The sequence below is a fragment of the Anser anser genome, assembly GCF_964211835.1.
Source record: "Anser anser genome assembly, chromosome: 4".
NCBI classification, from domain to species: domain Eukaryota; kingdom Metazoa; phylum Chordata; class Aves; order Anseriformes; family Anatidae; genus Anser; species Anser anser.
Window position 1 is genome coordinate 32957274 of NC_139724.1, and position 25542 is coordinate 32982815.

General features: G+C 38.3%; 1 protein-coding gene across 4 annotated transcripts in view; it reads right to left on the bottom strand.

The window, feature by feature from the left end:
* The window catches only part of TMEM131L (transmembrane 131 like), a 79498-nt gene that overhangs the window by 16821 nt on the left and 37135 nt on the right, over positions 1 to 25542 (bottom strand). For 2 of the 4 annotated variants that reach the window (XM_083833988.1, XM_083833986.1), the window contains exons 7-23: positions 24931 to 25041; positions 19152 to 19229; positions 17135 to 17288; positions 14842 to 14900; positions 14370 to 14478; positions 13305 to 13410; positions 12527 to 12680; positions 11703 to 11873; positions 11349 to 11418; positions 9439 to 9556; positions 8574 to 8715; positions 7476 to 7585; positions 5656 to 5728; positions 3492 to 3634; positions 2693 to 2835; positions 2179 to 2365; positions 979 to 1164 (exon numbers count right to left, since the gene is read on the bottom strand). In XM_083833988.1, the coding sequence (XP_083690114.1) occupies positions 979 to 1164; positions 2179 to 2365; positions 2693 to 2835; positions 3492 to 3634; positions 5656 to 5728; positions 7476 to 7585; positions 8574 to 8715; positions 9439 to 9556; positions 11349 to 11418; positions 11703 to 11873; positions 12527 to 12680; positions 13305 to 13410; positions 14370 to 14478; positions 14842 to 14900; positions 17135 to 17288; positions 19152 to 19229; positions 24931 to 25041 (2114 nt within the window). Of the gene's footprint in view, positions 1 to 978; positions 1165 to 2178; positions 2366 to 2692; positions 2836 to 3491; positions 3635 to 5655; positions 5729 to 7475; positions 7586 to 8573; positions 8716 to 9438; positions 9557 to 11348; positions 11419 to 11702; positions 11874 to 12526; positions 12681 to 13304; positions 13411 to 14369; positions 14479 to 14841; positions 14901 to 17134; positions 17289 to 17579; positions 17745 to 19151; positions 19230 to 24930; positions 25042 to 25542 lie in introns of those variants that run through there. The other 2 variants (XM_083833987.1, XM_083833989.1) reach the window with 2 other exon arrangements.

The window sequence follows — 25542 nt, forward strand, 5'->3', positions numbered from 1 at the left end:
AATTTTGTCAGCTGGGAAACAGAATGAAAAACTCCTGATTTTTCAAATGCTTGTAGTATCCTTCTGTTGCATCTAGAGCCATGTTACATGGTTACTCTTACTGTTCAATTGTGCTCTGTTTTCAGCGTCAAAACAACAATGCAAGCAGAACAAGTGCGCATCATGATCTCAATTATGCATGCACTGGCACGTATATGGATCACCACGACATTTGTGTTCACTCCTTGCTAGTCCTGATAGCAGGAATTCAGGGTTCAGTGCGTTGAAAACATCAGAAATCATTTGCCACAAACAGCATTCAACTCACACTCACAGTATGAAAGGTTAATAAGAAAGACAAAAAAATATTAGTAAGAGCAGAACCCTTAACTGTTGTACAAAGGTACAGGCCTCCTAAAACAGTTTACCATGTATGAGCAATGAGTTAGCTAACGTAAGACAACTTTTTCTGGGGTAGCATCTTTATCAGTGTTCCTAACAAGAGCCAACAAAAAGAGAGAGATTTTTTTTTAATACATTAAAGAAGGAAGCAAAAGGAAAAGCAGGTCCTTACTCAGGTGTCTGAAATCTCATAAATGTTAGTTTTCCAGAAATACTTTAAGATAAGCCATCAGTCCACTCCATTCTACTGATGACATTCAGGGACGAACAGGTTCCACATGCATCTCTATGGGTGGGGAAGTAAATCTTCTAGCAAGAGGGGTAGCCACTGGCTCTTCCTGTGGGAATACCTAACCTGTCTTCTTTCCAAGCCTAACATGGGAGTTTATCAGCAGGAGGAGCATGAAATGCTTGTCAATTCTACCACAGGCTACTGGATCACACAAGCTCCTGCAGACAGCTGGCAGTACTCCCAAAAGACTTAGATGCAGTAGAAATTTAGGCCCTATCATCACATCTACCACAAGCCAGAAGTGCATGCTGATCTCTCACCAGTGGGTCTCTTTCAACCTAGCCCAGAAGCTCTGAGCACATTACCTTACAAAGAGGACAGTGAGCCGCCAGAAAGACTCCTCCCAACTGGGTCCTGGCACCACATCTGCACACAGCGGTAACAAATGGTGAGGAAGAGTCACGTTGAGGGTGAAGTGGAACTCCAGATCCGCAGCAGTCACCAGGGTTAGCTCCCGGATTACCCACGAAGATGTAAAATCAGGAGTGAATCTGTCAGGAAAGTAGACAGAGTTGTTGCTATTTTTCCCATTCGCTAGGCTGAATTTCATTTTCTGAACTCATATTAATACAAAAAAAGCATACAGCATGACTTTTGATTTAATAGTACGGAAAAAGACAATGAAATAAGTGATCACTATCTGCTTAAGACTACGCAGGTGCATTAGCACCTGTTTAAGAGGTTAAGACTTTGAGGTCATCCTCAAGCAGTAAGATGTGTGTACACATACACACAACACATTATTGTAACTCATTTTCCTTATTTCAAAGAGGTGCAACAAGATCAACTCGTGTTAACTGAAAGATGCTTATAAAAAGCATAGTTTTCAAGCATAAAGCCAATATTACTTTGGAAAGGGTCAGATTCTAAGATAAGTCTAGAACGAGGCTAAAAAGACAGGGAAAAGCAGAAGAAAACATCAGATTTGGCTCTTCCATTCATTTCCCTTGCCCATTCCGTTATTCTATTTGACTGCCATGTGTGCTGCTAGAAGGTGTGACTTGCCTTTCCAATCAGGAGAGGTGATACTCGTTGTGTTCATAATCACAGTTACTGTAATGTTAACTCTCCTTATGTTCAAATCATGGCTAACTCAACAGGATTTTTTAAAAAAAATCTGATTTAGACATATGTGTAATGTTAGGTAAACATGACTAGATGGCAATCAGGCTACTTGGAACAAAGGAAAGCAGAACAAAGAATGAGAACAGCTGGTGACAGAACACTCCTTATTTATTTTGACTAGTCTTTTGCTTTCATTTATTCTTTCATAAGGCACAGATAAAAGCATGCATATTGCTTTTTAAAAATAACGGGCTATTATAAAGAAACGTTATTATACAATCGATTTAATAGTATTACCCTTACTGAAAAGGGTATTGAAGCTTATTTTCAAAGCTCACCAAATTTTGTGTGCGTGTGTGTTACTGGAGTGTCTGTTACTGCAACTAATTATCTCAAATTTCCACTTAAGTTAACTTGTCATCAAATTTGTCAGTGCTTACACAATGCTGATCTCCCGTGATGAGTTCTGAGCCAGGAAGAATTCCTGACAGTCTAACACTTCAAATCCATATCCTTGGCAACTGTAACCATTGATTTTCATTGATGAAATTGTTATAGGGAGAGGCCCAATATTCTCTACTTTGAAGTTCTTTGTGATGGACAAAATTTGCTTGCTGTCTTTCAGTTCTTAAAAGGAAAAAAAAAAACAATTATTTTAGTGCTTAAAAAGACTCTCATGTTTAGAAAGAAATAGCTGCTTTTAATTTCAAATCAATTAAATATTCAGAAGCAACCAAAAATTTAATACAGACTATTTTGCAGCAGTGTATTTCCAGAACTTGCAACTATTATCAGCCAGTATTTTGAGACATCAGAACCTACACCTCTTACTACCAAATTCTTTAGTTTCTTTACTTCGATATCCTGTTTACTTAACGTTATTGCATGATATCATTACCACTACGGAGTAATGCAGCCAGCTACAAAATCAGAGACCTGTTTCTTCTTACTCACGTCGTCTGCAGTCCATTAGTGTAGCTTCTGGCACCTTGAATCTAAGAGATCCTCCTGTACCTGGCAGTCTTCCCCCTACTTTAAGTAATTCTCTGGCTCCATAGCCTTCTACGTTGACCACATCCAGAACAGTCAAGTTGTTTCTGCCACAAAATAAAAATCAAACCATCAGCCATTAAAACACAAATGAAGTTTGCAACATCGTGGCTTTGCTATCTAGGTGCCAAACCAACACAACAGTGTGTCAGTAACAGAATCACTGGCCACATCTGGAAAGGCTTCCCCTAAATACAGGCAGGATCACCCAAGAACCATTCACCACTGCATTTCACACAATGAAAGAGCTAGTTTTGTTACCATTGCCACTGGATAATAGTGCTACCTGGTAAAAGTAGTTGTTCCTTCCATAAACACTCTTCTCCAGAGATAACCAGTTATAAATTTGACTCACTGGATTCTTAAATCCTATCACTATGAAGTTAAGTTTAAAATAGCAAAGCCACCCAGCAGGAAAAGGCTGTTGATCTGCTGACTGAAGAAGTGCCTTGGTCATACATACAGTATATATTCATATGCATTTTCTAACCCACTGATCCACGCCACAAGGAAAAAAAAAATCTGAAGAAGTTCCAGATTTAATGACCTAGGTAGGCATAAAGTACAAATAACCTTCAAGCAACTTTTATTAAACCAGAGGTGTTCTGACTTGCAAATTTTGACTATTTGACTTTGCTCCAAGATTTGGCAAATTCATTTTCACATTTAGTTGGTTGCTTCTCACAACTGAAACCTGGCTTACCTGATTAAAATAAGTGAAGCTACTCTTTTGTAGTCAACTGGTGTAAAGATTACAGCAACTTTTCTGGTTTCCAGTGGTTGTAAATTTAACCGAAGCAGCTCAGAACTGCATTTCTTGTTGATAAGATCCTCTTGATGTGCATTCTGTTAAACAAAAATGCACTTATTTACTCACAGAAAATGTGTGTTTAAAGATCTTAATAAAAGAAAGCACTACATCTTTTCTTAGCACCACGTAAGATATTTTTGGCAAGGTGCAATAACTCCTAATTAACTTGTTACACTAAAGTCTTTCAATCTGACAACATAAAACATCAGATAACGTTGTTTATTTGAGCAAGTGTTCATATTACTGCACTTATTATTATGAGGAATGTATTACTTCATTTTTTAAAACAGATTTTATTTGTTCAGATGGAAAAGAAATTACACTGTGTCCTTCATATTCAAGAAATGCTGAAACACTTCACCACACAACTAGAACTGACAGTACACTGATTGCACGGGGAAATGTGGCAACCATTATACCATCAGCGTAAGACTTGCAACTTGATTTAAGTGAGAAAGGGACTGCTGGCAAATATGTTGATCGTTTTGAGTCACTGGAAACAAGCCAAATTGAACTCCCTACCATATTAACTGAAGACCACCACTACCAGAAGCTGTGTGAGTCTGGAAATTATGTAAAATATATATACTTCTTAAAAATTTCAATACTGCTGTTTATATTTTCCCCCCAATTAACATAAAAAAAAGACAAAGAGAAAGAAAACAATCCTAAAAGTTTCTCTATCAGAACTGGGGGGTCTCCTCTTAGAAAATCATGATTGGACACCCATAGCAGTCAAAACAACCAGAAACATCACAAAGCGGGCTCTTTCTTGGTTATTTTTAAGTTCACAGCTGTTGTCCTAGTGTTTTTTCTTATCTTTTTCTAGCCCAAAATGTTTTTATTCTTAGTCTATTTTATGAAAAAAAGAACATACAAAAAAGTTTCAGAACCTTCCCTCAACAGTTAACATTCATTAAAAGCAAAACACGTATGGATTTGCAAACTTCACTGGGTCACTCTCTACAAAGATGCACATGCACAAATGTGAGACTAACTACTCACTACACATGTATATAAAGTGACTAGAAAAATGACATTCAAAAATGTAAATATTAACAACTAGCAATTTGGCCAACAACAAGCCAAGGTCGGTCTCATATACAGATATACTGAACGCCTATGTAACCATAGATGCTCCCATAGCTCTTCAAGTCTCTACATGAAATACAGGCAATACACACACCGGTGTAAAGATCCACCACTATTTTACAACAACTCTTCACTGTTGACAAAAAACAAAGGTCAGCTTTGATAAGTTTAGCAAATATATTCTTTTGTTTTTATAAAGTACCAATCTTTCAATAGGATCTTAAAAAGTGTTTGTAGAAACATGTACAGAGCATTAAGGATGAAGCTGCAGCATGTACAAATAGCAAAGAAAATGTCAATTCCAGGCTTTCATGCAAACTAGAAATGTAAGAATGAACTCTGCTGGTACCCTGGACAGTACTCTGATTGTCAGACTGTGCCAACATCCCTGGTAGCACATCTTCTCTCTTTCTATTATCCACAACAGAACACCTGAGGGTATAATCACAGCTCAGCACTGGCATATGGCACAATTAAGTGTCATCACACTCATGTTAAAAATGAGGTAATGGAAACCACAGACAGCTGTGACATTCCAACCTGAATCTGGGAGTTGCAGTGAAACTGAGGTGAAGTGTAGAAATCCATCTTTCTCCTTCTTTGAACTATTGTCCAACATTTCCTTCTACTGAAAATATTATCTGTTAACTTCTGAGGTCACCAACAAAAGGCTTACACCTCGTGGTCAACATAGGGCTAAACCGAAGTCCCAAAATAGAAAGCAAACCGTAGCCTTTTCGACACGCACACAAGCATGCACACACACTCTACAGTTGTTTTCAATTTAGAAAACAACAAACTCTGGAAAGAAATTAACTGCAAAAATACAAGCTTGACAGAGAATCAAGAAAACACAGTTACAATGTTTTAAATAGTACTTAGTAAAAACTCAGATGTAATGTAGCTAAAGAAGAATTTTTCTAGTGTGTCAGATTGCTTCCTCTATCAAAGTTAAACATCTTACCCTGTGAGAACATTCATCCATGAGCCTGAACTCAGTGGTGGTGAAATTAATAGCTTGGACATTTACGCCAAACCTAAATAAACCAGAACAAAAAAAAATAAGCATTGCAAACCTAGTCTGTCAGAACTATACTGACTTATTTTTACATAGTGGCATTTATCATCATAGAATCATAGGATATCCCTGGTTGGAAGGGACCCACAAGGATCATCGAGTCCAACTCCCGGCACCACACAGGTCAACCCAAAAATTCAGACCATGCGACTAAGAATATTTTCACAATTGCACTTTGGCAGATGTGAAATACTGGGGAAATGCAGATCTGCATTTTAACAAAATACACTACAAATCAGTTTTATGTGGATTCCATGCGTTTGGAAAACAGAAAAATGCCTAGGCATTTCAGATCTCTCAGTATACAGTATTGCAAAAGATAACAATCAAGAAATATTTCTAAGTTGTATATAAAGAGAGATGTCCCACAGCTTTTTCTGAAACATAGCTGTTAAGAAACAATCATTATCAAGTCTCAATAATTTACTCGCATGTCCCTCTTTCTGCTCACAATTTCTTTGGGACAAATTCATATTTTCTTCCACAAACTTTGCGAATCAAAATCCCTTACAGAAACTGATTATCTATCTGAAAGCAAATTTTAAACCTATGATACTTAAGGCATTAAGAATGGAGAGAAGAAAACCAATATGTAAAATTTAGGTCATAGAGGATTAGTGGACCTCCACCCACTGAATTAGAAATTCACTTGTCACAATTTTTTACAACATTATCTTGAAAAAAAAAAACCAGTTAATGAACATGACTGCTGGTAAACCTAGATGATCTGCAGAAACATAAGTGTGAAAATAAGGAGAAAATGTAATTTCAAACCACTAGAAAGAGTCTACATGGAAATGGTATTTTGTATGCAAACACATGTAGTTACTAATGTGCCTATCTCTATATATACACATATACACACACGCGTCAAGAAATAATGTTAAGGAAGCAGCTATACAGGGACTGGTACCCCAAATAAGCAAGGTACACTTAAGCATGTGAGTAGTTCCACAGACTCCAAGCAAGCCAATAATTACTACCAACTGCACACGTATTGCAGTTTTTCAAAGTTAAACATGACAGTCAGGGCTTATTTTGGTGAACTCCATGTCCCTTTATAATCTCCATCTAACTCTATCTAGATTTCTCATTAGATCTTCTCATTTGTAACACAGGAAGTTCAAAACGTTTAAATATTTGTTTAGCTGCCCCTAAATGTTTATGGTGGGGTTCCTGGCTCTAGACCTGCTGCATTTTTCTTCCCAGCTCCTATTTCTTCTTCTTAGAGACAGGGTTTTTACCTAAGAAAAAGCTAAGGAAAAAAAATAAAAAACTTTTTTCTTAAATTAGGTTCAGTTACCTTCCTCCTCACAGACTGCGGCCTACAGACTGGGTATTTCCCAACCAGCTTTGCTGGGAGCAGCACATCCCCACTTGTGTGAGTTGTTCCCCACAACTGCATAGCCTGCACAAGATTGCACTAGGCCTCAGATCTTAAAAGATGACATAGTTTGTGGCTGGTATACATAAACTTGCTGAAAATATGTTCAGAGTGTTTTTTATCATAGATCAGGTGCATTACACAGTCAGGTGCCACACAGAGAGCTGCTCTGAACATGACGATCTTCCAAAACAGAGCAGAACATTGCCCCCACTTAAGTTACGCTTTGAGAAAGTAAAACAAACAATAAGCAGCAATCATAAGGCATAGCAAACAACTTTTTAAACGGAAAACAATATTCTGATACAGTTATACTAATTACCATTTGCTGAGCAGACTCACTGAAGCTTGGGGATCAGGGTAGTAAGAGAGCGGCACAAGCTGCAATGCAACTGGAAAGGATGACGGGTTTCTTAGTACAAAATACTTCACCTAAATAGTTCAGAGGGGAAAAGAAAAGTTAAACTACATACTTGATAATAAGTCAGCATTGGTAATATGAGCTGCATTTTCAAGGAAATTCAGCCTGGCTTCATCAGTCTTAATTCAATATAATCACGTGCATACAAAACTGCATGGAACAGTAGGACATCATCACAATGCCGTCATTTGCAAAAACAGCTAAGAGTGTATGACGAGTGATTTTGTATGTGCAAAAGCATAGACCTCACCCCCCTCAAAACAATCCTTTCATTTGTATTTTGATTTGCACAGACAAACTAACCTCTTCCTCAAAAGAAGGTCAGTTAGTACTAAGGTGCCACCCTTTCATACAGAAGTTTGAGTCCAAGTAGGTTACATACATTACTATAATGACGATCAAATGGCATAAATGGAATATCAAGGTAATTCACATGTGCATATGAGAAGCATCTCTGTATGACTGGTCTGGCACAGACTAGGTTAGTACCAACCAAAATCTGACAAACGAAGAAGTAACTGTCAGCATGGTTGCAAGACACATTGCAATGCTGATGCCTCAGTTTTCTATCTTCAACATTTCATATGCTTCTGTTATGTAAGGCTGTGGCAGAAGGAAGGCTATCCTGTATGCAGAATTCATCATTAATGACAGCACATTCTATCCCAAGTCCCTCGTTCAACTATTTTACCACAAGCATGTAGCTTAGACCACAATGCGAGGAAAGTTTTAATAACCATGAATAGTTGTTAGTTAATACCTACACTGCTTTACTCCTCTCCTTGTACTAAAAATACTACAATTTGATAGCTAGAGAATTTATCAAAGAGCCAAAGGGATAAAACAAATTTGGTGTCTTGTATTAGACTTGTATGAAGGTTTCAAAATACCAATCTAGAAGCAGTATGAAAACATCACCAAATATTAACTGCAGACTCTGTTCTTTAAAGAAGCTAAACATTTATCAATTCAGAAGAAGTGTAAGAAAACCATCTTTACCATACTACTTTTAACTGCTGTGGCACTGAAGTTGAGTGTAAGGCCAGGCTCTGCAGTTAACCGTGGCAAGAAAAAGGCGAGGGACTCCTCTTCAGGCTTCTTCTGGTGAATAAAGCGAGCTGATCCTAAAATACTTCTCCTGCTTTATTGGCAAAAAACACAAAGATTTTTCTCTTTTTTTTTTTTTAAATCAAAGAACAAAAGATAATGATTTGCCAGGACCTATTAATCATACCAACTAATCCTTCCTTGAAAACGTTCTTCACAACACAAAACCCACAAACGTGATCTAGTCATAGAGAGTAATTCAATCTCCCACTTTTCCACCTGCAACAGTGACTAGTTTTTGCAGCCCTACTTCTCTATTCTGGAAACTGGGTGGTATCACTGATGCACTGTCTCTCCAATTGCTCAGGCACAGTGACTGCTTCCCTCCCCGCATCCCCAGTACATAGCATCCATTAGGTCAGGGACTAAAAACCTTGAAAGCTATTTAGAGCTTCTGATCCTAAAAAGACTGCTATGGGACCTGTTGACAAAGGATTTGTGCAGCTCCATAACTGATCTGTTAAAATATGCTTTGACTGCTTTCAAACTGGGTAGCTGTGGTGGGGGCTCAGTCAAAACATTATTTACATTCTAAAATTCAAGCATCTGAAATGTTTACTTATCGCTGGCAGTGCCTTGAAATTGAAGTTAGAAGTGTTTGGGATGCTCTGAAATTCCAGATGCTTCAAGATAACTAACTTACATGCAGCTAGGTCAAAAATGTTTGTTCTAATTAAGAATATTTCAGAATAAAAATATTCCCCCTTACAACATTGTACTGGCTTGAATTAAGAACCTCAACAGATTCTGTACAGACCTGCAGGCTTCCCCACGTCTTATTTTTTGCCATCTTTCATAAAGTTCACTTGCAAGCTCAGAATCCACATCCCAGGCAGAATGGTCCAGAGAGAGACTCTTCTGCCAAAGCAGATTTACTGAAACGATAACAGATTTTTCATATTTTAAAGAGGCAACATTTGCTCCTTCCATCAATCTACTTCTTAATGTGAGCAATCAGTATCTGCAAAGGGTCTCAACACAAGAAGTAAGGCAAACCAATTTTTTCCTTCTAAGCAAGCATGTGTGAAGGTACACATACTAAGCAAATCAGATGGGAGCAATAAAGACATACATCCTCAAAACTGCAGTAATTCTACGTGCAAACAGCAATATGGGAATTGCATAGATTTCATATGCTCTGGTAAGTCCTTTTTTACTGTTGCTGTTTCTCAAGGATGCTATTGAGAAATCATTAAATTATCAATAGACTTTACACAGAACTTTCCACTGGTATCAATCAAGTATCAAGATCTCTTCTCTGTGCAGCAGTACAAAATTGTAATATTATAGCACAGCAGGCAGCAAAACAAATCTCCATTTTGCAGAAACGGTGCTTCCATTTCACCTTCTCTTTTCCAGGTCCTGACTATTTTCTCAAATTCTACATAAGCTAAATTTCTGGGCTTTACATCAGTCCAAAGATTAAAATCGTTTTTAGAAAGTTAGACTCATGCTGCTTCAAACAGTTTCACACAGCAGAATGAAGTTAAATAAGCAAATTTCTTTTTAAAGAAAACAAAACCAGCTTATTTTGAAAATACAAAATGCAACTTATTGTATTATCCTTAGAGTTTAAAGTAATCGAGACTAATGACGACTTGAACAATCCAGCTACAGGTTGTTCAGGCCAGTATTTTCAGACTTTTCTATTTAAGAAGGACTAGTATCCTAAATTATGAAGTAGAATATCTACATATAAAGATCTGATTATGTTATTATGTATGTTATTAGAATGGAAAGTAAGCAAGCAGTAAGCATTTACTTATATCAGCAATACTCTTTTATAAGGTTTTAAAATATCTCTTGCTTTTAAGATATTTACCTAAATGTGCCTATGTATTAATCATGCTTCAAGCCCTGTGTTTCTGTGTCACCTCAAATCTCCTTTTTATCTTTGACTGACTACTATTGCCTTCTTCGTATCTTCATACAGAAACATATTTTAAGAAAGCATCATCTTGAAAACGCATTCAGGAGAACACAAATATTTAAAGCCTATGGTACCCAGCTGTCTAATGAAATTCATTCTTAAGCAGAGATTTTTTATTTTTGTTATTATTTAAAAAACACTATTCTGAATAAGCCTTCATCAAATTATACATTCTTCAGGCAGTATTGTGTACATATAGTACATACATACGTACATATATATACATACATACATCTAACATTGTGTTTCTGTAAATGCTAGCTAGGTACTTAAAACAGCTCCTAGCATTACAGAATCTAGACAAATCCCTCAGTTCCAGGAAGAATGACACCACTTTGTTTTACATGACACAGCTTTCAGTGCCGTTTTATAAGCCTGATAAATTGTCTTTTGCAGAAACCTATGAAATTATTGCTGTGAGAAACAGATAGAGAGAACAAGTTCAAATAAACTCTGGCTAAAGGTCTGATATCAGTCAACGTGTTTTTGTCCAAAACTACGTTACAAGACAGAACAACAGTTTAGCAAGTGATACCAAATTAGAGGTCTGAAATACTGCACATTATACTCAGTACGAAGCCATTTATATCAGTAATGGTCTCAGAAAAGTATGTGTTTTTAAAAGACAAAATTAAATAGTTGTATTAACAATCTCAATATTCTCATTACAAGTCCCTTTACATAGATTTTTCTACAATACTGTCATTAGACGCCTAAAAAAGCCAAGACAAGCCTACCTGAATCAGATTTTCCCAAGTAGGACTGAATATCACAATGGGCAATAGCTTCAAAATGAAGATCTCCTTGCTGGAAAAACAAAAAACCCAACCATTTTCCATGTGATAAAACAACAGGAAAAATTCGAGTTTTTCAGTGCATAATATGGGCAAGTCAAGGAAGAGAACTAAGGTTGCCTAGAGATCCGTAATTCCATCACTGTTTAACTCTGAGTGCTTAACTTTTCAAGTTAAATAATGGACTGGTATTGAGCATTTTTCAGGACTAAGGGACAAATTTCTGACCAAAAAAGGAAGCTGCTGCAGTTTGGTCGGCAGTACATAATAATCATTCAGCGCAACTTAATACAATACCTTGGACACAGTTGAATATATCTGCAGAGGTATTTCAAACATCACTCCCACATTGGTGGCCAAACAAATACTAGAAAGTACATTTGTTACAGTGTCTTTCATACTGAGTTTCAAAGAAAATACATTCCAGCAGCCTGGAGGTAGAGTCAAAGGTTCAGCAAAGTTCAGAATCTAGAAAGAATCAAATGACACCTGAATTAAATCTGGAACGGCATTTTTAGTGCAAGCTGTACCTTGAAGAATATAAACTTTCCGTTTCTTTGTGGTTTTGCTGTTATTACACACATGTATGTGCCCGTAACTGATCCATAGTATGCATATATAAGTCTCCTATCTAAATATATGAATGGCCAACTAGATGCTTACATCATGTGCTTATTCATAAAACTGAATTGCCTGGTTTGAATCAAGCCAGTGTACAAGTAAATTATTGGCTTCGTATTCCAAACTTCAAAGCTCATCTATGTACTGAAGACTTCCATTAGAGCCTATGAACAAACACTCAGTCCTATAGAGCACAAACAACACACACAACAATTCTGAGAACTGAGCAATGGTCTATAATTTGATGCATCTGTAGCTGCAACTGAAATGAGAAAAACAGTTGCTAATGAAATAATATAAAAACAAGCCAGACGGTAAATAACGCCTACAGAGAGCCCAAGCTTTTCAGTGCCTAAGTTACAGGTGCACAGCTACCTTTATTTTTAACTGATTTCAATCAGCACTGAGAACAAAGTCCATGAAAGAATCTATTTTTATGTCAGCAGAGCAAATCCCTAAATCAAGGACAAGACACTGTATGAAGCCGAAATAAAACTTACTTTTAAAATGTTATTTGTTTCTCTAGCTATGTAGACTTCGTTCAGTTCAATGCTGAAGTCAAAGTTGTTTGTAAACCATATGGACCAAAATCCTGAAGTATTATGGTGTGGTTCTATATGAAACATTGCTGCAGAAGGACTGACATCAAAATACCTATATGTAAAAACAGAATAAAAAATAAATACAACTGTAATTGCCTTTGAGCATGCACGAGCAGTCCACAGATAACTGTAGTGTTCTAGTACAATGAGTCTCCTAAGGTTTTAAGGAGAAAGTAAATTAATTTCCTTTAAAATACTTACATATAATACCAGAGTAAAACTTGACAAGAACAATGTAGAAGAGGTAGGCAGGTAATCATTCCACCCTCCTGCTATGTCACAGTATACTGCTTACTGCTTTGTGATAAGGTAGGTTGGATGAAATTGGCAAAAGAAAACTGAAGAAATGTTTGTGATTTTTCTACCACTACCCTGCTTCTGAATTGGAGGAGCAAGGATGGTGGAAATTTTATCACATCCTCCAAGCAATGCTTATATGATGTAAACTGTGTATGTTTTTACTGACTCCTGGAAGTCTTACTGTATAAAATACAGGATTATTACTTGAAATGTCAAGGGTCTGTTTTGGCAAGTGACACAAGAACAGGAAGAAGCCTCTTCCCTGTCCTTAGAACTGCTCCATGACAAAGCAATCTAACTTTGTTTCTTTGAGTAGGTTGCAATATTCTTACAGTATCAATGAATGTTAACTAACAAAAATCCACCATTAACATACCCTTCCATCACAGGACAAGAAAGACAGGCTTTTAGTGTTGTAGTGCCTTCCAATAGGTTATTCTTCTTGTCATCAGAGTAAGGACTTTCACTGTCACAGGATGCAGCTGGATAAGAACAGACATACAGAAGAATACATCATCAACCGGAAGAACAAAAGCAATGATTTCCATGTGAGGATTCCAAAGAACGCTACCAAGGGGAACATTCGCTGTTCCACTTCTCACACAGGTGAACGAAGAAAGCATCTATTGCTAGTGTCCTAATTTTCAGAGGTTTGAAACCTTGATTTAAAAAGAATTTATGAATGCTAAACATTTTAATAATACACACCACACACAACAAGGCTGCTGAGAGCAACCTGACCAATTTCAACCATGTCATCAACATGGCATTCTTATTTAAGAGAACATGCTGCCTCCTTTCAATAAAAGGAAGCGTTCTGAAAAGAAAAAAAACCACCACTTAACATAGTTCCTTTCTTTCTCCTTACTTGCCTTTGTGAGGAAAAACAAGTGCCCATGTCATTATGAAAGCAGCCTGTTTCAGAAACATTTAAGTCTATGCACTGCAGTCTAGTGGACAGAACAAGAAACAAGCTGGAGTCAGCAATGCCTAAATTTCAATCTTTGCTTTTCCACAAACATGCCTGGTCTCGGGCAAGCCTCTTCAATGATCTTGCCAAGAAATGTCATAGAAAATGACCACCCAAGCACAATAGCCTTTTAGAAAATATATTGGAAACAGAAAAATAACCACAAATTATAAAAGGATGTTGAAAAAGCATATTCAATAATTATGCTTATTTTAAAATCAGCTAACAATTTCAGTATATGTTTTCTTCTTTTTGTAAAATATATAGCTTAGAGCCTTAGATCAGCGTAAAAAGAAGCATATATACACAAAAATGATGGAAATAATTAACAGAAAGAATTCATCCTCCTCTTCAAAAAATTCCTAAGTTTTTTTTTTCCTGAGATTTTTCAAGATCTGTCTGCTGAAAAAAGCTACCATTGTATAGATGATTAGACAGGGTTTGATTATATTAAGTATATGCATGCTGTACCTTTACAAGAAATAGAAGCAACTTTTGTAAAGTTAGTAGATGATGAAGATAGCAGTACTGGTTCAAACTCCACAGGTGATTTGCCATTTTGAGACAACTGTCGTATTTCCTGCATGAAGACAAAACAAGATGATGCTTGTAGCACTACCATCATTATTATTGTAGCTCTCATATTAGCGTATCTTCTTGTCAAATTTGCAAGCCAATATCTGCAATTTTCTCACAACTTCTAAACAAGCCCATGGATTTTTATTCAAAGATAGCAGCTCCTACATCTTAAAAAAAATCCATTGCTGGAAGTACAATTCTAAAAGATATATTAAGATGTCTGGGTACAATGTAGAAATACAGACATGTAACATTTGCCACCAGCAAAATCCCATCTACAATTAGAGAGTAAGCCAGTGGGTTAATTAATTCCCTAATCAGATTCAACAGCCTAAAATATGGCTTCCTATAAGCCCATAGTTACCTGTATATGCACATGGCTGTTCCCAGAATGCAAGATGTACATATCTACCGTGGAATCACCTGTTCAAAAGAATGAACGTCAAGGTAAGCTCACCAAAGACTGAAGCACCCTTGCTAAGCCAGACACTCATATTAGCAGCAATCATAATTTAAATTTAAAAAGCTTTCTGCACAATAGCTGCCCTCGTAAAAATGAAGAGATATGTGCATCTGAGGCCGAAAAACCTCTCAGACCACTTTATAAAGGTGCAGAAATGCACTTAAGCTTTTTGGCCTTAAGTACGAAGGCAAGCATCAAGATATCTTCCTTTATTATCTCCTAAATCCAGGACGGAATAACTCCTCTTTCCTACAGGCAGGGAGACAAGAGGCTCAGCTGAAGGAAAGACGGGTGGCTGATGTTGCTATGAATTTTTAAGGGGCCAAAGCATCAATAGCACATGATAATCCAGTTAAACACACAAAAAAAAAAACAATAAAAAACAGCCTGTGTAAGCACACAGCTATAGAAGAGCCTGGGTCACCCGCTCTGAACCACAGGCATTCTCAGGAGACAACGCAAAGCTAGATTTGGTGCCTCACACCTTTGGGGCTTAATCACCAGGTATTGTAGTAATTTTCTAAGCTTAGCAACAAGAAATGGATATAAGCCAGCTTTCACCTGTAGGTAAGGTGTATTTGATTACCACCCTTTGTCCCTGCTGAAGCTACACTCCCAGTCACTGGATGCTACAAAGATCTGGAGGACCAAAAGAAGAGCCACAGGACAGACCAGACACGGCTAGTACACCAGGGTGGTCATAACACTTCAGTGAAGGAAGGAGACCTGAGTTCTTGCTCTTGCTTGTACCTGAAGTAAGTAAGTAGAGGCTAACAGTGCATCTTTCTCCCAGTTTACCAGGTAGAATTTCTGTGAATGAGTGTGCTTCGCTCAGCTGCCTGAGGGCAAGACTACAGATGCCACCTTCCCAAAGAGGGTTCAAGATGTTGATGGAGATGCTCCATATTCCCACAGCTGTGAGATTTAAAGCGCACACTCATCTACTACCTTTCCAGCTGGCAAGTTCCCCTGTGCAGACCCTGCCTACTTGCTTGTCCCACTCTAACGCGTGTTGAGCGAAGAGACTAAAACAGCATCGCATTCCATTTTGTTACACCTTCCCCTCAAGACCGTGTCTCTCGTTTAATTACACAAATGGAAGGCAAGCAAGCAAACACTGCTGTTTTGACATGGTACAGAACTGGTACTGATGGAGCAAGACGTGGAACTTCCCACTGACAACAAGTCCAAAGGGATTATATGATCAACCTCTAATCCAATGAGCATTCATAACTGCATTACATTTAGTAGAGAACAGCCTTAAAAACATACCTCCAGCACTTTACCCATCAAAACTGTCAACAGCAAACACCCTTGAAATGACAGATGTGAACAATTCTCTGCCAGCACCAGAATAAATGTACATCCACAATTCAACATCAAGTATCAGCATCCCATGGGCAGGGAAAATAGGTTTACAGTGGGTATTTCAGTTTCAGTTGTGTAAATATCACATCACAGGACAGGCATGGGGGAATGGCACATAGTGTTTTGTGACCAGACCTTTACCTGAACTTCTCAGAAGATAAGACGATCACACACTTTTGATTAGCATTAAAAATTACTATTTTAATCTGGACTCTTAGGAAGTCTTTCCTTCTTCAAAAAGTATAACTGGCAGAAATGCCTAAAAAACCTAACCAAACAGACCGCAAAGCTCTATAAATAATTTAAAACCCCTTGGATTTATAAGATTTGTTCACCCAATAAACGTAGCATAAAGAAACTGTAAGGAGTTGATTGTTTTGCCTGTGGCATTTTAGCTTAGAAGAACAAATGATGCACACATCTGTATTACCTCATTACCCCACCTTCCACAATATCCACTATTCCAAGTAGTGTACAAACCATTCTGCCTTCACAGTCTTATTATGACTAATTTAATTGCTGGGAAACTAGGCACAGAGTTGTAGAAATCAAAGGACTACGATATCTTTTCATACCATTTAAGCAGATACGTTAGCACAGGGAAAATAGCAATGAAGCAGACTTAGCAATTGTTACCTTTATAAAGAGGACTGCACTTAGAACAGCTCTGCCCTAAGCAATTGGCTGACAAGCTGTATTTAACTGTTTTTCCTTATTTGCAAAAACTTCAGTGTGTCGCTGAAATTGATTCAATTTAGCACATCAAATTATAATATATGTATAACACCAACTTCTATTACAATTAACAATGATATTTAGGACTTACCTGAGGTCTTCGTTTTTTCCATTGCTACATAAACTACAAAAAGATTCTCCAGTAAGTATTGTCTGTGCTCCACAAAATCTTGTTGGGCATTTTCCATTCTTACCGTTAAGCTCATTTCTAGCAGCATTGGGTCATCGGACATAAAACAGCAACTCTGGAGCGAGACAAGGGGATACAGTGTGTGTGTGGTGGGGGAGGAAATGGAAAAAAATAAATACAGTAAGGCATATTGAGAAGTTAATCAAAGGCATTATCTAACAGACAAGGTCTTCAGCACGCAAGTGCTGATAAACAGGAGTAATTAGGACCTCTGCTAAAATTCTCAGCAGAAACCAAAGACAGTGCAGATACAGACAGCACAGCAAAAACAAAGACGAAAAACAACTAAAAAGGACACTGAACCTTGAAAGAATGCAAATTTATAAACTGTCTTAGTCAGTCTCACCTCAGGGACTGCAAAACAGTTTCCTTTGTTAAATCCTCTGCCTTCAATAAAATGTGCCATAAACAGACTGATGCATGTGTCTTAATGGTAGGAAGACAGTTCATGTTCACTGGTCTGTTTATAGTTAATTTTTCCAAATCCTGTGTTTTTTGTCTCCATTTCTCACTGAAGTAATTTTAAAAAAACAAACATACATGTACAATTCTTAATAGAAAACACTGTCGTCTGGCTAGAATACTTCAGATAAATACAAATAGGATCTTATTTCCTTTCTAAGTAGTGGCTGCTGTTAAGACAGCTGAGTCTTAGCAACTACAAAGACACAGACACCACCTTGCAAAAAATTAAATGCAACAAGCAAAACAAAACTAGACAATCAACAATGAGTAACGAATTTGTCTTGCATCACACGTTGAAGGTCACTAAACTCAGACTTTGCTGCTTTACCACAAGGACTACTTTGGAGGTAGAAGACTTCCACACCTGACACAAGAAGTGCTCTAGTGAAGGGGCAGCAAACATCTTCAGTTAACCTGAAGTGCCACAATGAGGTGTAAGGGGAAGGGAAGCGTTTGTGGATGTCGGTTCCCTCCCACCGCATCAAAGAAACCCTCAGTGCTTGCAATAGCTACCAGAAGCACAGAGGATGCTGCTGTAGAGATAGCATAGGGGTGATGTGCCTTTGGGAAGCTTGTATCAGAGAGTGGGCAGCTATACTACATGTGATCTTAAACTTCCAGGTACATCTCAAGCCTAGCCTTGTTTACCATGCAATGCAAGAGTCAAACATGGAAATAAAACAGTACAGGATCACTATGACCTGTAACGTACAGAAAAATAGCTATGGAGTTTTGACCCAGTCATACTTAATGAAAGAAAGGTGCTGCAGACCACAGCTCTAACCTATAGATCTGATCCAACAAAATACCTGATCAAGTGCCATCATCACTGTGAACCATTATTTATTTACTGCGTAAACTCTTTTGAAGACAAAGGGGAAGTCGATATTCTGCTGGCACTGCCCAGGAATAGGAAATCTAGTGCCTTAAGTGCTTGCTCAGCACTTTGGAAGGGGCTTTTCTGCAAAAGGATTCGCCCCTCCTCAGCTCTGCTGAACATCAAAGCCTCTTGGAAACAGAACTCAGGCAGTACGGACTTAAGACTCTCATTTCATTGTTCTTTTGCCAGTATGAACCAAAAATTTGGGAAAACGTTTCTGGAGAAAGAAAATTCCAAGAATCTAAACTAATACTAATATATTGCTCTAATACTTTATTTAAATAATATAACATGCATTACAATGCATAGCTGGTTAGGCATTTTGTAGGAAGGGAAGGGCATTTTCTTTTACCATCTCACCTTCTCCTAATGGTAATAGTGCGGTGTGTGTAACATTTCATTTATACCATAAGGTACGGTTTTATAGAATCATAGTTAAAAATCACATATCTTCTTTAAACTGAGACATCTGAAACTGCATTGTTGCTAAAGCTTGTAAAACTCTGGGACGTGTCCCTCTAAACATGAACTGTAAGACAACTTAAGTAGGCATCACACGATAATAAAACATACCTTAATTTGCTGATATGCATCATTAGGTAAACTGCATTCAAGGTGAACACGTAAGAGACTGGCATTCATAGTTTCTGCCTGTAAGAAAGGAAAGTGAAGAAAATGTCAAGCAGATTGCTTCAAAAGATGTTATCATAAAAATCTGATTCACACACCACAGTTTATAAAGATAATAAGACTGTCTCCACACATGCATGACACAGCAAGGTAAGAAAAATGTAAAAAAATAATATGTATTCTGTACAGTAGGTCAGCAAACTCCAGTTCTCAAGAAATGAACTCCATTATTACCTACTTATCAAACTATTATTATACACGATTACTAAATATTTGTACAGCAGCAACACAAGAAATCCTTATAAACTTTCATAAGACAATAAACTGTACCCAACACAGCCTTTTTGTTTAATACAAAAGCTTCTTTTCTTATTTTCTGTACATTTTCTCTGTCGGCTGTATACTGAAATACAGTTGCTAAGCCAAGAACGTAATGCCTCTTGGATATGGTCTTATACGTAGGTTTCATGCCAAAACGGACAGACAGAAAATGCTTGCTTCACCTTTTTATTGATTGGAAAGGGAAAAGCAGTGATTGTGCCAGCTTGTAAAGCACTCATAAATCTAATGGGGCAACAGCACCAACAAAGCCAAGCATAGTTCATGAAAGCTACTTGGGAATCTGAACTGCCAACTTCACTGCACATACTGCTTAACCAGTATATGTTAATTCTAGATAATAATTATGAGAGTTCTGTCACTCTACTTGTAACTTAATTACAGCAAAATTACCTGAAGACTTTGAGACTGATGTGGAACCCCACTCAGTTTGTCTTTTGATACGCAACTAAATCTGAATGAGGTGTCTGCAGGTTCGAGTTCTGAAGGTGTCAATGCAACTTCTTTTAAAGAATTTAAATAATTTGATGCTGAGAGGCAGAACTGAATAAAAGGTTTTAAAGTATCCAACAGCCTACTTCATATCTCCATGGGACAGACAGAAGGGAGCGGGATGCATCTGAACAGAGAGATTTATCATATTTCATTTATATGATGGGGTATGGTTTTAGAAAAGCACAGCCCAAAGGAAGCCAATTCAAAATCTGCAGTCTTAGTTCAAGTGGATTTCATACTGAAATGACTTAGGCTTCACACAAGGGGGCGATCCAACCTCTGCAAAGGTTATTAGCAGCACCAAAACACAGGCACACGCCTCCAGCACAGCTCGCTGGAGGTGTACAAACCCCAACCAGCTCTTTTCTTCCTGCAAACTTTGTTGTCCTCATCAGTTTTGAGAGCAGTAAAAACCATTTGGCTCCAAAACATGCACCACTTACCAACGTCTCACAGCCACAATTGCTAATGGAGTTTTAACAAGGCAGTCAGAGATGAACAGCAACTTTTGGGATTGCTTTTTTGATCAAATAAACCTCGTTACTTAAAATTCCCTTCTCAGTGGTTTTAGAAAAACCACTGTAATTTCCATGGCGATAAACAATGAGGTGTTAAACACTTATTCAATGCCATGGCAGACCCCTACCCCCATAAAAATTCAGTTAAATCATGTTTTTCCAAAGTTTTATTTGAACTTCTCTTCTTGACCTGTAATAGGCCTACACAACAATCTGCTATTACCTTAAAGACCGAAGCTGCTAATACAACGCACAGTGGGAAAAACATTATTGGGGTGTATTCAGTGTTGACCTGTTCTCTATTGCAATTCTTTATTTCTCTTTGCAAAGGTTATCTTCAGAAAAGGAAAAGGGTTTTCATTTATCTAAGCCAGACAATACACACACAACTACTGTGCCTACTGTCTCAAAACACTGGTAGCATGACTGCGTTAACCGTAAGGACAAATAAAGAATCTGGGAAGAAGATGTCAAGCTGAGTTTCCCAGACAACAAGCCCATGACCATGTTCGCTCTTCCAAGGGTGGAAGCATTTCATTTACACTGCCAGCAACACTGCATAGGAATCAGCAGAGTGATGAATTTTGCAGTGCATGTTCACACCAGAGGCAAATTCAAAAGGAGAGGCAAATTACAATGGGAAAAGTTAGAAAAAGCACTGCATAACAAACACAACCACTGCCGCTCCTTCAGTCACCAGAAAGTTAGATGGTGGCTCTGTTTCGTATTAGATATGCATACATACCTACTTGCACACACACACAGCACCCACAAACCCTGCAGGAACTGTATGGACAACTCTGATGGAAGCCACTCAGATGAAATTCTGGCCAATTTTGGTACGTTCTTCAATTAAAAACCAGAGAGGGACAGATGCCTCTTTAGAAAACTAAATAAATTCAACCATCTGATGTGCCAGGAGTGCCATTCTGCTAGAGAAGGTCTAGGATGCTCATTGGGGGACAGAACAGTTGGCAATTACTCAGGAAATAATCCACCCATCACAAGAGACAGCGCATCAACAGGCCTGCTGGCACAGGCCACCTCAACAACCACCACAAAACTGCAGAACTGAGGCCACTTTTAGGGGAAGGATTCCTCATTCTGCCCCAGATACCCCGTCAGTCAGACACGGCTCTACACAAGATCTTCAGAGATATTCTTGCATTAATCTCAGGACTTGTAGAGTTCAAACCACTTCCTGGAGTCTGACCGTATTATAATTTGAAACAAACAAACACACACAGAACGAGCTTCCCCTTCTTTCTGAACATTGATACATTAGTTTCCTTCCAGGACAGTCCCTGGTCCTGAAGAGCCATTCCTCTGTTATAAGTGAAGAACTGTTAATAAACTGTTCTTGTAACAATGATTCAGCAGAGTTTCATCAGTTTTCTGCAGGCAGTTATCAGGTTGGCACACCAAGAAAACTCTTACTATCCCACCACAGTCCCTCTCCACACCCTAACAACACACTGCATAAATTTGCTTCTGTCATCTTCTGTTCACCTGCACAAAACATAACTTAAGGAGTCTTGGGAAGCCAGGAAAGCGATGCCTGTGTCTCCTGTGGTAAGACATCCCTCCCTGCAGCTCTCTCCTCCACTGACATTTCCAACCTGTCTGTATAGCATTCTGAACACGAGGCACTGATGTAGCTGCCTGCTAAGTGCCATGCAAATATTAAACAATGCCCCACAACAGGCAACTGGAGCAGAGGCTGTATCCAGAAGCTGGATAAACAAAGATGACCTACATGTGCTCCGCCATCTGCCATGGCTTAGTGGTTACTAGTTGCTGCTGAATGGCCATGTGGACACACTATGAATTCAGCGTTGGATACAGCTCCCTTCCTCCCAGCTCCTGAGCCAGAAATACCAGGATCCAGGACCATAGCCAGAGCATGCTGATTATGAACCCTCCACAAGCTGAAACTTTGAAAAAAGCAGCAGAAAGATGGTGAAATTCAACAGCAGAAACAGCAACTTTGTCTTTCTTTTTCATCCTCATTAATCACAAGAGCTTCTGGTTAAAAATATGGGGGAATGACAGAAAAGCCTGGGTACCTTCGCTGACTTAAGAGCAATTAAAATCCACAAACTCAGCGCAGCATGGAAGCTCGTTTTCCCCCAAAAGAGGGGAAACTTAATCCATATCCCTATGCACAATTCTGACCACTCATCTTCAAAAGAAGTTGTTAATAACTGGAAAAGCTGCAGAAAGGCATTGTCAGCTTGGTTAAGAAATGGCCAACCTATCACAGGAAAGGATACTAAAGAGCTTGGATTGCTCAGCTTGGCAAAAAGAAAGCTGAAAGATGTGATACCACCTACAAATCATTCTGGGTTTAAGCATCAGAAGCATGAGGAGTTTCCTAAACTGACTGTGCATCATAACAAACAAACAGAAACTGGCAACACAGAAATATTCAGACTGGAAGTCAGATGTAGGTTTTGACTGCAGAGGAGCAAGAACAGGTGTTTGAGTTACGATGACAATACATCCAGCAGTCGTGGGAAGCCTTTTTACTCATCATCACTGGATTACATGAAGATGTTACCTTTCCAGCCTTGACAATGATGGATGATGCCACTTTCAGTATTAGCGAGCAGCTTAAACACAACCATCTTTAAAAGAAGAGCTAGTAGATAGGGGGGGGAAAGACAAGCCATGGAGCCCTCACTGACCCTTCTCACAGGTTTCCAAGCAGTATCAGTAGACTTTAGAGGCAAGGGTATCTTTAGCATATCCAAGTGAGGCTTATGCTACCCTGAACTTACATTAGTATTTTACTTCAGTTAAAAACAAACTTGAGAAGTAAGTAAATGAGTGATTAGGTAGGTATGGGTGGTTTGTTTTGAATGTTTTTTTTCACTAAAAAACTCCATTGTTTAGTATTTGTGTGTCCTTATGTTTGCATGTGTGTAGTCACTCAAACGTCATAGACCTCTTCCTCACATAGCTTCTAAGCCTATAATATAAACTGGAGAAGAAGGAATCATACCAACTTTTTGGGAACCAGATCAGACCATTAGTGGGGTAAACTGGAAGAGACACTTCTGGAGCAGACAGCTATCTTTAAAGCAGTGAGAAGGGACCCAAACTTGAACCACAAGCTCCACTTCAGTCCTTAGATCTCACCTACCGCCTTCAACAGCTGAGGAGACTGTACCATTGGTGCAGCGCTTGTGTCCAGATTAATAACATACAGTGAACTGAAGAATAATTCCCCAGTTGTTGCCAGGCATGGAAAAATTACACCCAGAGCTAGGAGAACTGAGTCAACACCCTCTCACATCTCATGTACTGAGACAAGAAGGGTGCCAGGTGGTACCATCCTCCACTGCCAAACCACCTCAAGCTCATACTCCAGAGAAATAAAGCAGAGGAAAATGTTCCTCACCATACAGTAATGAAGACGTCAAACACTCCCCACAACTTGTCCAACTCAGGCATTCAGATAGAACTGAATGAACAGCAGAGTCTACTTTCAAACCTCACGTGGTACCTGACGACAATCCAACAAGCCAGTTGAGAAGATGCAGAGCAACATGTCATGAATAGCATCTTCCCTCCCTCCACCACAAATTACTAAACCTAAAGATTTTTGGTTCCTTCACAATTGTCTGCCTACACACACCCACAAGCGTACATACTTGTATGTATACAGGAAAGACTGTTACTGGGGAAAAGAAGGAAAGACAAGGAAATTGTGAGATATCTTTGGGGAGAGGTAAGACTGATCTAACATACAGACAGCGGACTTAAAAATGAGATCTAAGGTGAGAATTTCTCTCAGGTAGAACAATCACAAGGCAGCATCATGAACGCAATCAGTGCAGGTTATATTTAGATACAAGATTATGAAAAAAATATGAAGGAAATCCGAAAGATCAATTTTCCAGTTATACATACTTGAGCTGTGTAGTACCGCTCAAGTGAATCACAGCTCTGAACTGGCATAGGGAACAGGTCTGAAATAAAATGGGGGGAAAAAACAAACCAAAAAAACTCACAGCCCCTCTAAACCACTACCCCCCCAACCCTATAAGTGGATTTATTTATTTTCAAGACATATCAATTCTCCACTCTGGTTCAGAGCAAGGGCACACAGATGGCACAACTGAGAGGACAGCACAGAAGCAACACTCAAGAACAAGTGAAAGTAGCTTTACGGCCAAAGGCTTTTGTCTCAATAGAGCCAGAACACCAGCTCATCACAATACCCCTGTATCTTGTAACCCCTCTCCCACACTCACTGGTACTTGGATTTTCTGTTAACATTACTTGTATCCCAACAACCTGAAGACAAAAATCTTTTATGTCTAAGTAGATCAGTGTTTCACTACTGTTTGAAATATATACTGTACCAGTGTTTGCGATGCCTGGATGTTTTGAATATGTGGAAGCAGTAAATAGGCATTTGCTAGCTGCATTCTAGGTTCTTCTGGAGTAGATGTCAGAGTTCCCACTCCAAAAACCTTTTGTTAAAAAATAAAGTCATTATATCAACATACAGTATTTCACTTATCAGAGTAACATAGAAAATTATTTTACTAACAAGAATCCCAAGGAACAGACTGGTTTTTAAAATTACTTTCTTTTAAAAATAATATATATATTAAAACAAGTTCCACTGAGCAAAGTAAATATACACACAAGTGGCATGTTAGCATCTTCACTCATTCACTATTACAAAACAAAAATGCTTATCAGCAGAGTATCAGGTTCTCTCAATTACAATACAAGCAATTACAATACAAGTATCTGGATATACAAAATATTTGGAAACTGGCAATAATCCGTATTTTAACCATGATAGCTAAGCTAGTTATCAGACTTTTTTTTGATGCAAGTAAACAGGAGGCATTATCTTTCAAACTGTCTTCACAAATGATGGAATAAAGCAGAACTGTTTTTCAAAAACTACATGCAATACTTACACATACCATGTAGTCTTTGTTGTCAACAGACTACTAAGT